The sequence below is a fragment of the Nerophis ophidion genome, linkage group LG11 (assembly GCF_033978795.1).
Source record: "Nerophis ophidion isolate RoL-2023_Sa linkage group LG11, RoL_Noph_v1.0, whole genome shotgun sequence".
NCBI lineage: Eukaryota > Metazoa > Chordata > Actinopteri > Syngnathiformes > Syngnathidae > Nerophis > Nerophis ophidion.
The window spans coordinates 1,755,001-1,767,559 of record NC_084621.1 but is presented as its reverse complement, the minus strand read 5'-3'; the positions used below and the strand labels follow the sequence as shown (position 1 = coordinate 1,767,559).

The following is a 12,559-nucleotide window of genomic DNA, read 5'->3' as shown; positions in this document are numbered from 1 at the left end:
GAACATATAATTGAATATTACGATATAGTCATTTTCTATATCGCACAGAGACAAACCTGCGATATATCGTTTATATCGATATATCGCCCAGCCCTACGATATAGTCATTTTCTATATCATACAGAGACAGACCCGTGATATATCACGTATATCGATATATCACCCAGCTTTACTGTCAATCTTTAGTTAAAACTTCATGATCAGTATGAACAAAGCACTTCCTGTTTTACAGACTTTCCCCTTTTTATTGGAGATAACGTGCTCGGTCGGGATGCCGACACCTGTGCCCTGCCCTTGCCGGCGCCCTCTGTGTCCAAGCAGCACGCCACCATTTGCATCTCTGTCCACCGGAGACGAGGATCCTCCAGCAGAGCCGATATAGAGGCTTTGGTTTGGGATCTAGGCAGCATGAACGGCACCCGCAAGGGCCGCTTGAAGTTGACCCCGAATGTACGCTACGCCCTCAGCGACGGTGATCGCCTGTCGGTGGCGGACATCCCGTGTCAGTTTGTTGGCTGGGAGGGCCGGGGGACTCCTGAGAGCCTTAAGGTGGATGCCAGTGGAAGTACGCAGGCTTCAGCTGTGGTGGCCCTTTTTGGTGAAGCACAGAACAGTCCTGTTCAGAACAGCTGTCTGTCCTTTGAGAAGACTCCAGTGCAGGTGCAGGGGACGCTGGTCGCAGAGTCTGACTTGGACTCGGATGGAGAGAGTCAGGGGCACCGTGAGGGCAGACGCAAGTCCCTCGGTAAGTATCATATGTCATTTTGTATACAAGCGTCTAGCTTTTATAAACTCAACTTTTAAAATGAATGGATTAGTAATTGTGTGCCCGTCACATTTGCTTTCTTTGGAAACTTTCAGATTCAAGTTCAGACTCTTCTAAACCCAGCGCCACCTGTTCAACCTTCTTGAGTCCTTCAAACAAAATAGTTCCTGAAAGGTATGTTTTGGGGTCCAACTGACTTCTGCAGATGTGCTTAATTTTGTGGTATTGCTCAACTGTAAAATGAGGTCACACTCAACAGTTAACCTTGTAGCAGCTGTCATTTTTGTTTTTTTCTGTTTGCATTCCCAGTGTTTTTCGTAAAGGGGACCTATGATGATTTTAATCTACAATTTAAACACTTCCTTGTTTTGTAGATAATATGTATTGAATATGCTTTGGTGTAAATTTTGCTCCACAGTGAGTGACGTTTTTTGTGTATGTCTGCAAGATTTCCATTATCAGAGACATTAGCAGAATGCAATTTAATCCACATGCCACCTTCTCCAAAAGTATCATAGTTTATGTTTTAAAAATGAACACTACTAAAATATATATCTTAAAGTCGTCGACATCATTTTTTTCCAGATCCCGTGGAAAATAAACGTTGTCAACAATATATAGATTCACTCAGTCACAACATTTGGTTCATCTGCACTTGTCAATCAACTCGGATCTGCATTTTAAAAAGCAGCATTTACATTAAAGCATGTTGCACATTGTTGGCAATATGCGCATGCCAAAATTAAATGAAAATAGTACTTTATTTTAAGGTTTCTTTTCTTTTTTTCCTCATAGCCTAAAGCAGAGGTCGGCAACCCAAAATGTTCAAAGTGCCATATTGGACCAAAAATGCAAATAATTCTGTCAGGAACCGCAAAAAATGAAAAGCCTTATATAAGTCTTATAATGAAAGCAACACATAAAGTAAGTGTCTATATTAGCTATATTACACTGCAAGCTCTTATCTGTGAAGAGTGTGTTGTATTTGGATTTGATGTTGTTCATGTTTGAGAATATCTGCTTGCACAGGTACTGGTATTATGATTTACATAATAAAATATACATTGAGATTTTTATAGTAATCACAGGAGGCTGCAACATATATTGTGATATAGATTCTAGTCAATATCGCCCATCCCTGGCCTGCCCTCCCAAAGTGATTTCCAAGTTTTTCTTTTTTCTTAGTTTATTTGGAACATGACATACATACAACATTATACATCAGGTAATTTCATCATTTCGCAATACACAATACATCATGTCTGAAAAGGAGTAGGAAGAAGCAAAGCTTATTTAATCCTACCCCTTTTCCACTTCAGAGCGCCCACAAATATATACATTCATTCACTGACCTTCTTTACAGCAAAATATCAAAATAGCAAAATGACATCTGTGAGTAACACAGCAGTTTTCTAACATGTACTTAATTATTTCAGTCATTATTAACATACTAAGATGAAGAATATCTTATTTTCAGTAAGTTTGAAAGTGTTTCTCATACTTATTTTTTGTACTTTGTAAGCACTATTAATTTGAACATCCTCTTAAACTGGATCATATCAGTACAATGTTTAACTTCTTTACTTAATCCATTCCATGATTTAATTCCACATACTGATATGCTAAAAGTTTTAAGTGTTGTACGGGCATACAAATGTTTTAAGTTAGATTTTCCTCTAAGGTTATATTTCTCCTCTTTAGTTGAGAAGAATTGTTGTACATTCCTTAGTAGCAGGTTATAATTTACTTTGCAAATCAATTTAGCTGTTTGCAATTTTACCAAATCATCGAGCTTTAATATTTTTGACTCAATAAATAAAGGGTTTGTATGTTCTCTATATCCAACATTGTGTATTATTCTAATTGATCGTTTTTGTAACAGTTATCGAATGTAGCGCACATTTGTAGTTGTTTCCCCATATTTCTGCATAATAACTCAGATATGTAACACTAGCGAGCAGTAGAGAATATAAAGTGATTTTTGGCCCAGGACGTATTTTGCTTTATTCATTATTGAAATATTTTTTGCCACCTTATGTTGTATGTTTTGTATATGAAATTTCCAGTTCATTTTATCATTTATTAATACTCCCAAAAATGTAACTTCTTCTACCCTTTCGATATCTATTCCGTCTATTTGTATTCGTGTCTGATGCTCTTTTCTACTGTTACCAAATAGCATTATTTTAGTTTTACTGAGATTCAAGGATAGCCTGTTTTTATCAAACCATTTTTTAAATTTGTTAATTTCTTCCGTTATTATTTGTATTATCTTCTGTGTGTTTTCTCCTGAACAGAAAGCATTTGTGTCGTCTGCAAATAAAACTAACTTCAAGTCTTTTGTAACTTTGCAAATATCGTTTATATAAAGATTGAACAATCTTGGTCCCAGTATTGATCCCTGGGGTACACCACAAGATATATCCAACCGTTTTGACATGTTTTCACCCATCTTCACATATTGCTTCCTGTTGGTCAAATAACTTCTTATCCAGCTCAAGACCAAACCTCTGATGCCATATCGTTCTAGTTTTTGAATTAAAATATCAGGATTAATTGTGTCAAATGCTTTTGTTAAATCCATGAATACTGCGGCTGCACATTCCCTACCGTCTTTTGCATTGGTAATTTCCTGTTATTTTGATTAATGCTATTGAAGTTGAGATATTTGCTCTAAATCCGAATTGGTTCTCCACGAGCGTCCCACTTTTATTGATGAATGTATCTAATCTACTATTGAATAGTTTTTTTATGATTTTGGAGAATTGTGGAAGTAATGAAACTGGTCAGTAGTTAGTGATCTGGTGTGTCTCCCTTCTTATGAATTGGTACAACTTTTGCAATTTTCATTTTGTCAGGGAATTTGCCGGTTAAAAATGATACGTTACTAATATATGTAAGAGGTTCTGAAATGTCTTGTATAACGTTTTTTATTGTTACCATATCTATTCCATGACAGTCAGTTGAGGTCTTAGATTTACAATTTTTTACAATTTTGATTACTTCTTCTTTTGTCAGTTATGTTTGTTGTTTGGCCAAAATGCCCATCACACTCCCGTGGTGCAATGTATGCAGTTATTAACATAAAGCTGCAACATACTACAAAGAAGTAATGAAGTCTACACTAAAACAATAAATCAAATGGTGGGTTAAGGCTTTCCAGAATATTTAAACCTCCCTGTACATCTGCTCTATAATCCTTGTCTCTTCCCTTGCCCTTGCAGTGAGGATGAAAGCCCCATCACACCGTCATCTTCTACCAGAAAGAAGCCTTGCAGATATGTCAGCTTCAGCGAAGAGGAGCCTGACATAAATGCTGGGCGACAGCAGTTTGAGAACAAAACCTCGCCTGCGACTGTAGACGACAGTGACAAAGGGGAAGGCGCCGTGGTAAATGGCCAGACACCAGGAGGAACGAGGCTTGAGGAGAAAAAACATGGCGCGCTGGATCAACACAGATTTATAAGAGAGGAAAGCTTGCCACGTGTGTCCAAAAGCAGTGCGATCCCTGTTTTTAACATGGACAGCGATACAGATGTGGAGGACGCTGATGATGACAGACCCCTAGAAGAGACTGACCGAGATGTGTCACATGACGCCCCAAAAGTAGATTTAGCACCTCCAGTGCTGCCGGATGACTTCCAGCTTGACAGCGACATAGATGTGGACGAGGGTGCTGACACCAGCAGAGATAAAACCCTTTCCAGGCTAGACTTAAAGATGAGCGACTTGTCAGAGACAGATGATGATCAGGGCTCTGCCTTTAATACACATCCTGATGTCAGAGGATCAAGCAACAATCATGGGCCTACGGCAGCCATTTCCACTGATATCACCATAGCAGCTGCTGAGTCTGATGTAGACACAGATGTCGATGAATCCAATGTGCCCCCTGCTGGAGGTGGACAGGACAGCGATACAGACATGGAGGACCAAATCCCAAGTCTTCCGGATATAAAAACACCGGGGTTGAATGCTCAATTGCTGGAGAACTGCTCCACTCCTGTGCAAGGTAAACCATCTAAATCAGGGGTGTCAAATTCAAATACAGAGTGGGCCAAAATTTTAAACTGAACAAAGCCGCGGGCCAAGGTTGAACAAATTAACCTTTTGATAGGGACCCAAACAAGTTTTGCATTAAACATTAAACAAGCGAGACTTATATAACTTTATAGTGACATGCAAAATCCAGTTTCAAATAATACTAATAATTTAAAAATAGCGATGGCATATCAAATCAAATTTAAATAGAAATTGAATGCCTCTTTTCTATTTCTAGCCTTCTCAGGTAAATATCAAAATAAACTTTTCCCACAGGCTAATAATACATTTGTATATTGTAGCGTCCAGGAAGAGGTAGTGCTGCAAGGGAGGTCTGTGTATTTGTTCTGTTGTGTTACAGTGCGGATGTTCTTCCGAAATTTGCTTGTCATTCTCGTTTAGTGTTGGTTCACAGTGTGGCGCATATTTGTGACAGTCTTAAAGTTGTTTATACGGCCACCCTCAGTGTGACCTGTATGGCTGTTGACCAAGTTGGCATTGCATTAGCTTGTGTGTGTGTAAAAGCCACATATATCATGTGACTAGGCCGGCACGCTGTTTCTACGTAGGAAAAGCGGACGTGACGAAAGGTTTTAGAGGACGCTTGAGGCAGTGCCTTTAAAGGCACGCCCCCAACATTGTTATCCAGGTGGGAATCGGGAGAAATTTGGAAGAATGGTTTCCCCCTGGTGATTTTCGGGAGGGGCCCTGAAATTTGGGAGTCTCCTTGGAAAATCAGGGGTGAGGGTTAGTAAGTATGAGTATTAGCGGTGAATGCGGTGTTACAGCTACACCGCCGCTGTATAACACCGGCGGGCCAGCTCTAATGTTCATTTGATATTGCCTCAAGGGCCAAATGAAAATACACGGCAGGCCAAATTTGGCCCACGGGCCAGAGTTTGACACCCATGATCTAAAGCCACTACATCTGGTGACATTCAATACAGCTGTTCTATTTTTAAAAAAAAAGATAACAATACTCGCCTAATGCCACCATGAACAATGTGTTTATTATTGTGGTTTACTGCAGCATACAAAGAAAATATTTTAATATTTTGACTAAAAGATATATGCGACAAGTTATCAACAAGTCTCAAGTGCAGTTATACACCACCAATAATAAGCCCCTTTAAAAAAAAGAAAAAAGTACACTGGTTTGATTTGTAATCTATTTCCAAAGGTCAGGATAAAACTACTGACTCATATGCAAACAGAAGCAATTTTTCCCATCAAAAATTATGTAAATCCAATTAACTCGCTCCAGACTCCCTCAGATATTAACACAAAACACGTTACTATAGTGAATAAGAACACTTTTACATTGGGGTGTCCTGATACAACTTTTTCTATTTCCGATTTCATACCGATATTGGGACCTTGATTGTTGGCTGTTACGGATATTATTCCGATATGATATTATCAGGAATCATGGTACATATTTTTATTATTTCGTAGTGTGCAATGTGAAAGTTCGATCAAGTGAGATTGGCCAAAGAGAACAATGGTGTAGGTACGAAAGCATAACCTTATGGCGTAAAAGTACATACTTTAATTATTTTGTAAAATTGAATAGAACATTATTTTAAAGGGGACCTATTATGCAAAACCTACTTTTCTAACCTATTGGTACCTGTTTTGGTGTATTTGGGTTTTGCACAAGTCCTAAAAATGTGAAATCAAACCATAGAGGCATGACAGAGATATTTATAAAACAACCTCCCTAATACTTCCTCCAAACAAGCCATTTGCAATTTGCCCCATTTGTGGCTTTTTTTCATCAGATATATCTACATATGGTAAAGTTTTATCCGAAAATCTTTGCGCGGGTCCGCCAAAGTCATTCGACATGGTCAAGTGCATTCTTTTTCTCTGTCCTCTTGTTGTGAGGCAGACCTGCTCATACATGCACATACATCCTCTGCTGTTATTATTTCTAATACAAAGTAGCTTGTAGTTTGAACTTATGTCTGTCAGTGGACTCGATATGAAATATAATATGCATTTGAAGTGGAGGTATGGAAATAAGATTGCCCACAAAATGGCACATTGTGATGAGACAGTCAGAAAGCAGCTTGAAGATGGTCTGTAAAACATAATCTTTGCAAAATTTGGACCAACGAACCAGCATCACAAGAAAGTGTTTTAAATGTACAAAACCAAAACCAGTGAAGTTGGCACGTTGTGTAAATTAAATCATAAATAAAAACAAAATACAATGATTTGCAAATCCTTTTCAACTTATATTCAATTGAATAGACTGCAAAGAGAAGAAAACTTATTTTTTTGGAAATATTAGCTCATTTAGAATTTGATGCCTGCAACATGTTTACACAAAGCTGGCACACATGGCATAAAAGACTGAGAAAGTTGAGGAATGCTCATCAAACACCTATTTGGTACATCCTACAGGTGAACAGGCTAATTGGGAACAGGTGGGTGTCGTGATTAGGTATAAAAGCAGCTTCCATGAAATGCTCAGTCATTCACAAACAATGATGGGGCGAGTGTCACCACTTTGTGAACAAATGCCTGAGCAAATTGTCCAACAGTTTAAGAACAACATTTCTCAACGAGCTGTTTCACTATCTATGGTCCGTAATGTCATCAAAAGGTTCAGAGAATCTGAAGAAATCACAGCACGCAAGCGATGATATTATGGACCTTTGATCCCTTAGGCCAGTGGTTCTCAACCTTTTTTCAGTGATGTACCCCCTGTGAACATCTTTTTAATTCAAGTACCCCCTAATCAGAGCAAATCATTTTTGGTTGAAAAAAAGGGATAAAGAAGTAAAATACAGCACTATGTCATCAGTTTCTGATTTATTAAATTGTATAACAGTGCAAAATATTGCTCATTTGTAGTGGTCTTTCTTGAACTATTTGGGAAAAAAAGATATAAAAATAACTAAAAACTTGTTGAAAAATAAACAAGTGATTCAATTATAAATAAAGATTTCTACACATAGAAGTAATCATCAACTTAAAGTGCCCTCTTTGGGGATTGTAATAGAGATCCATCTGGATTCATCAACTTCATTCTAAACATTTCTTCACAAAAAAAGAAATCTTTAACATCAATATTTATGGAACATATCCACAAAAAATCTAGCTGTCAACACTGAATATTGCATTGTTGCATTTCTTCTCACAGTTTATGAACTTACATTCATATTTTGTTATTATTCAATAAATATATTTATAAAAGATTTTTGTATTGTTGCTATTTTGAGAATATTTTTAAAAAATCTCACGTACCCCTTGGCATACCTTCAAGTACCCCCAGGGGTACGCGTACCCCCATTTGAGAACCACTGCCTTAGGCTGTACTACATCAAAAAGCAACATCAGTGTGGAAAGGATATCACCACACGGGCTCAGGAACACTTGAGAAAACCACTGTCAGTAACTACAGTTTGTCACTACATCTGTAAGTGCAAGTTAAAACTACTATGCAAAGCGAAAGCCATCAACAGCATCAACAACAACCAGAAACACCGCCGGCTTCACTGGCTCCAAGCTCATCAAAGATAGACTGATGCAAAGTGGAAAAGTGATCTAAAAGCCAGCATGTGTGATATTATGGGGGTGTATTAGTGCCCAAGGCATGGGTAACTTACACATGTGTGAAGGCACCATTAATGCTAAAAGGTACATACAGCCAAGCCAAGTGTTACAACAGCGTGGCTTCATAGTAAAAGAGTGCGAGTACTGGACTGGCCTACCTGTGGTCCATTCCTGTCTCCATTGAAAATGTGTGGTGCATTATGAATCATAAAATACGATAAGGGAGGGCCCAGACTGTTCCAGCAACTTAATCTGTGCATCAAGCAAGAATGGGAAATAATTCCCCTGAAAAGCTTCAAAAATTGGTCTCCTCAGTTCTCAAACATTTACTAAGTGTTGTTAAAAGGAAAGGCCATGTAACACAGTGGTAAAAATGCCCCTGTGACAACTTTTTTGCAATGTGTTGCTGCCATTAAATTATACGGTAATGATTATTTATACATTAAATATCTTGTCTTTGCAGTATATTCAGTTGAATATAAATTGAAGGGGATTAGCAAATCATTGTATTCTGTTTTTGTTTACGAATTACACAATGTGCCAACTTCTCTGGTTTCGGGTTTTGTAATAAAAAAAATCCTCATATGCCCCCTTTAAAGGCAGTGCGTCTCAGTTCATTTCTGTTACGCCCCCAAGGAAGAATAAAACATTTCGCACCCCTCCACTCTCTGCCGCGACTATAAATAATATAATTTTATAATTGGCATTGTTACAATGGAGAAAACGAAAAAGAAATAAATATGAATCAACTTACAAAAATGAGTAACTTTATTAACATTTTTTTTTGTCTTTAACAGAAAACATTTAAAGAACATCAATTTTGTGGAATAAAAAAAAATTGTAATTTTAAATTGAACATTTTGACTGACTTAAAACATTTGAGACTGCAAAATAAAATTGAATACATTCAGTAAATAATAATGATAAATAATAAAGCAAAATTACTTCTGGAGAACAAAATATAAAAGACTTTAACCTACAATATAATGAATAAAGACCATTTGTGCAGATTTTTTTTTAATCCAAATGAGGAAGTCAGGATTATTCTCCTACAATGAGCATGTTTTGTAAGGCACAGCTTTTGAAGCTGGTTTTGAAGTATGATTCTAATAAAGCATGATCCCCATGGTCACACGTGCCCACCTGTCATTGCCCACAGGGGCCCGCCCCATTATTTGAGAGGATCTAGTTTAAGGGCATGACGTAGTAAGTCAAATGATGCGGACACGTTTGTTACTGGATACTTTCTCAACAGCTTCTGTTTTGGAGACTGTATCTGTAGGTAATATGCAACTATAATTATTTTATACTTGTTTATGTTGACACATTTGTTTTAGACTGCAATATTGTTCAACTAGGGACAGTTTTTACATATCTTTACCAGCTTGTGTGCTGTTGTGTACAGTAGCCGCTAGCGCCCAGTAGCCTCTAGTACAGGGGTGTCAAACTCATTTTAGCTCAGGGGCCACATGGAGGAAACTCTATTCCCAAGTGGGCCGAAATGGTAAAGTCATGGCTAGATAACTTAAAAATAAAGAAAACTTCAGGTTGTTTTCTTTGGCCAAAAATAGAACAAGCACATTCTGAAAACGTACAAATCAGAAATAATCTTCTGGACAAAACACCTCAAATTTGTTGAAAATTCTGAGGAAATTGGTGGGGCTTCAAAAACACAATGAGTTTAGACATCGTCTCAGTGTATCTACAAAGCCAGGATTAAACTTTAATTCACAGTCTTTCTGGGATTGAACAACAACACAACATGTCAACTCTTCTAGGTATCATCCTTTGTCATGTCCACATATAAATCCAGAGCTAACTCAACAAACCGTAGGAAACTGAGATAAAAACTAATCAAAGGGGTTAAATTCACTTTTTTCATGTTTGACAGAGACATTTTGGGGCAACGAGGGTGCCAAATGACGATGTGTTCGAAGCAGAAGACATAAAACGGCAGGTTTTAAATTTCATGGTCGAGCAGGAGCAGCCACAGTCCCCCTTTACTGCATACCTCTTGCTTGGCCCCTGTATAAACCGTTTGCTTGCCTAACAGAATTGCTATTGTGACATCCAGGGGACACATTTAGAACAGCAGTTTTGTTTCGTTCGAAAAAAAAAAAAACTGCTTATTTTTATACTTGGCAAACTCATCACGCGGGCCGGATAAAACCAGTTCACGGGCTTGATCCGGCCCGCGGGCCGTATGTTTGACACCCCTGCTCTAGTAGTTTACCATGTTTAGCTTTTGTAAATGACTTCACTAAAATACAAGAAAAGACCAACCTTGTATGCTCATTGGAGGATATGAAGTTTATTACAAGTAAACGTACTCCAGGACTGCTTGTATCAATCAGAACTTATATCGGAGAGTTTAATGCAAACCAATATCAGCCGATGTTTGTTTTTTGCTAATAGTAAACCAATATCTAGTATCAATTTTGGATCGGATCTTCGTTTTAGATGCAAACAAAAAGCAAAACATATACTGGTAAATGACGAGAGATGGGTAATATCACATTTACTTTTATTGAAGGTTCTTTTTGGTGAAGATGGCGTTGTACAGAGTGTGAGCCAGCTGAAAGTCACCTTTGTACTTTTTCACAAGATTTTTCTGGAAATCAATAGTGTTTCTTAAGTTCTTTGACTCCAAGGTGCCTTATATTGCAGTCGCACTCAGTAAAAAAAAAAGCATAGAGATTTATTCACCAAAATGTGAGATTGTTTATATGGGCACTTGAAACTGACTACTTTCTAAAAAAACATCTTGGTGAAGTTTAGTAAATTTTTGGCTGAAAAGTGGGGCTCACAAAGACTAATATACCAATGTACATTCTGACTATTTTTATAATATTTGCACTTTTGTATGTTTTTAGAAAATGACGTGGAGGAAATGGAGACCCAAGCCTTCCTTACTCCTTCTCAGGGTCCATTTAAATGTAAGTTACTGTTGTCATCTTTTTATGGAAGCCTTGTTTCCACCAAGTGGTTTTATTCTTCATCTGTAAAAGGTCGTAATATATTAGACATAAATGGTACCACCCATATTTAATCAGTAGGTTGCTTGTCCCTTGGGAGCTATGAAAATGTCCGCCTATTTTTGTGGTACAGTGGAATTAATTACAAAATAATTTAAGCATCTTACTGTAAACGTTTTCCACTTCGTACAAGTTACTGTGAGTGCTTTCAAACAGCGACACAACATTCTGTAATCAGACGGTAAGAGGTCTGACAGCGTCTACTTCAGGGCTCTGCAAGCTTTACTATCAGGAGATATTTTGCCCCTGCAAAACGTAACACAGCTTAGAATCTTTTGAAAGTTTTTTTATGTTTTGTTTTACAGGAAAAGCAATCTGTCCATGTAAAGTAAAACTGTTTTTCCTTTTTTTTTATTTTTTGGCAAGTATTCATGGTTGGCTTACCCAAAGGTTTGCCCACTCGAGAAGCTGAACTGAACTTCCAGTCTCTTTTACTTGCCTTCCTTCCGCCTCAGGATTCTGCCTGTGCGCATTGAGGGCCTCACAGGCAGTCAGAAATTAAATAACTCTTTTTAAAAAAAAACAAACACAAAATACTGAGGGAGCCACAACAAGGAGGCAGATGAGTGTGGCTCAACAGCCCTGGCTTGCAGACCCCTGGTCTAGTGTTTCACTCAAAATACTAGTCCACTAACCGTTTTAACACAACATGGCGGGAGAATGGAGTCTCAGGTGTTGGCTTGCTGCCATTTCCTTTTACTCAGGTGCTGCTTTGCCTGTTACAATGCTCTTAGTGCCTCAGAAACCTGAAAATCGTGGATTGACTTTGTCCTGTTGTTTGGTGACGTTTATACAGAACTTCAACATTGGGGAATAAAACATTAAAATGCTGACTTTTGTACATAGTGTAAAAGAGGCTATTGTACCTCAGAATTTACCAGGGCGACTTTGTCCCTTTGTTTCATGTTGGGACGTTTTGTCTGCAGCAGCATGAAAATGTCTGCGTTTATAGGCGGAGTATGCCTCCAAACCCAAGTCAACTTCCAACCCTTTGTTTCATGTTAGTCCTGTTTATATTGTATGGCAAAAAGCCTTAAAAAATACCAGCTTTTAAAGGCATGGTTTAAGGGGCTACTATTAAAAAAAAAACATCTACATTGAAAACAAAAGCCGCGTTTTGTATCAAACTGAAATGTACCACATGGTGGAAACA

The 12,559-nt window shown here is 37.9% G+C and overlaps 2 protein-coding genes across 2 annotated transcripts in view; both read left to right on the top strand.

Annotated features, from left to right (window-relative positions):
* The window catches only part of vars1 (valyl-tRNA synthetase 1), a 223,102-nt gene that overhangs the window by 35,505 nt on the left and 175,038 nt on the right, over positions 1-12,559 (top strand). The gene's annotated exons all lie outside the window — the stretch shown is intronic.
* The window catches only part of mdc1 (mediator of DNA damage checkpoint 1), a 36,287-nt gene that overhangs the window by 5,488 nt on the left and 18,240 nt on the right, over positions 1-12,559 (top strand). The window contains exons 3-6 of the mRNA XM_061914822.1: positions 233-745; positions 862-940; positions 3,991-4,778; positions 11,245-11,307. Coding sequence (XP_061770806.1) covers positions 233-745; positions 862-940; positions 3,991-4,778; positions 11,245-11,307 — 1,443 coding nt within the window. The remainder of the gene's footprint in view (positions 1-232; positions 746-861; positions 941-3,990; positions 4,779-11,244; positions 11,308-12,559) is intronic.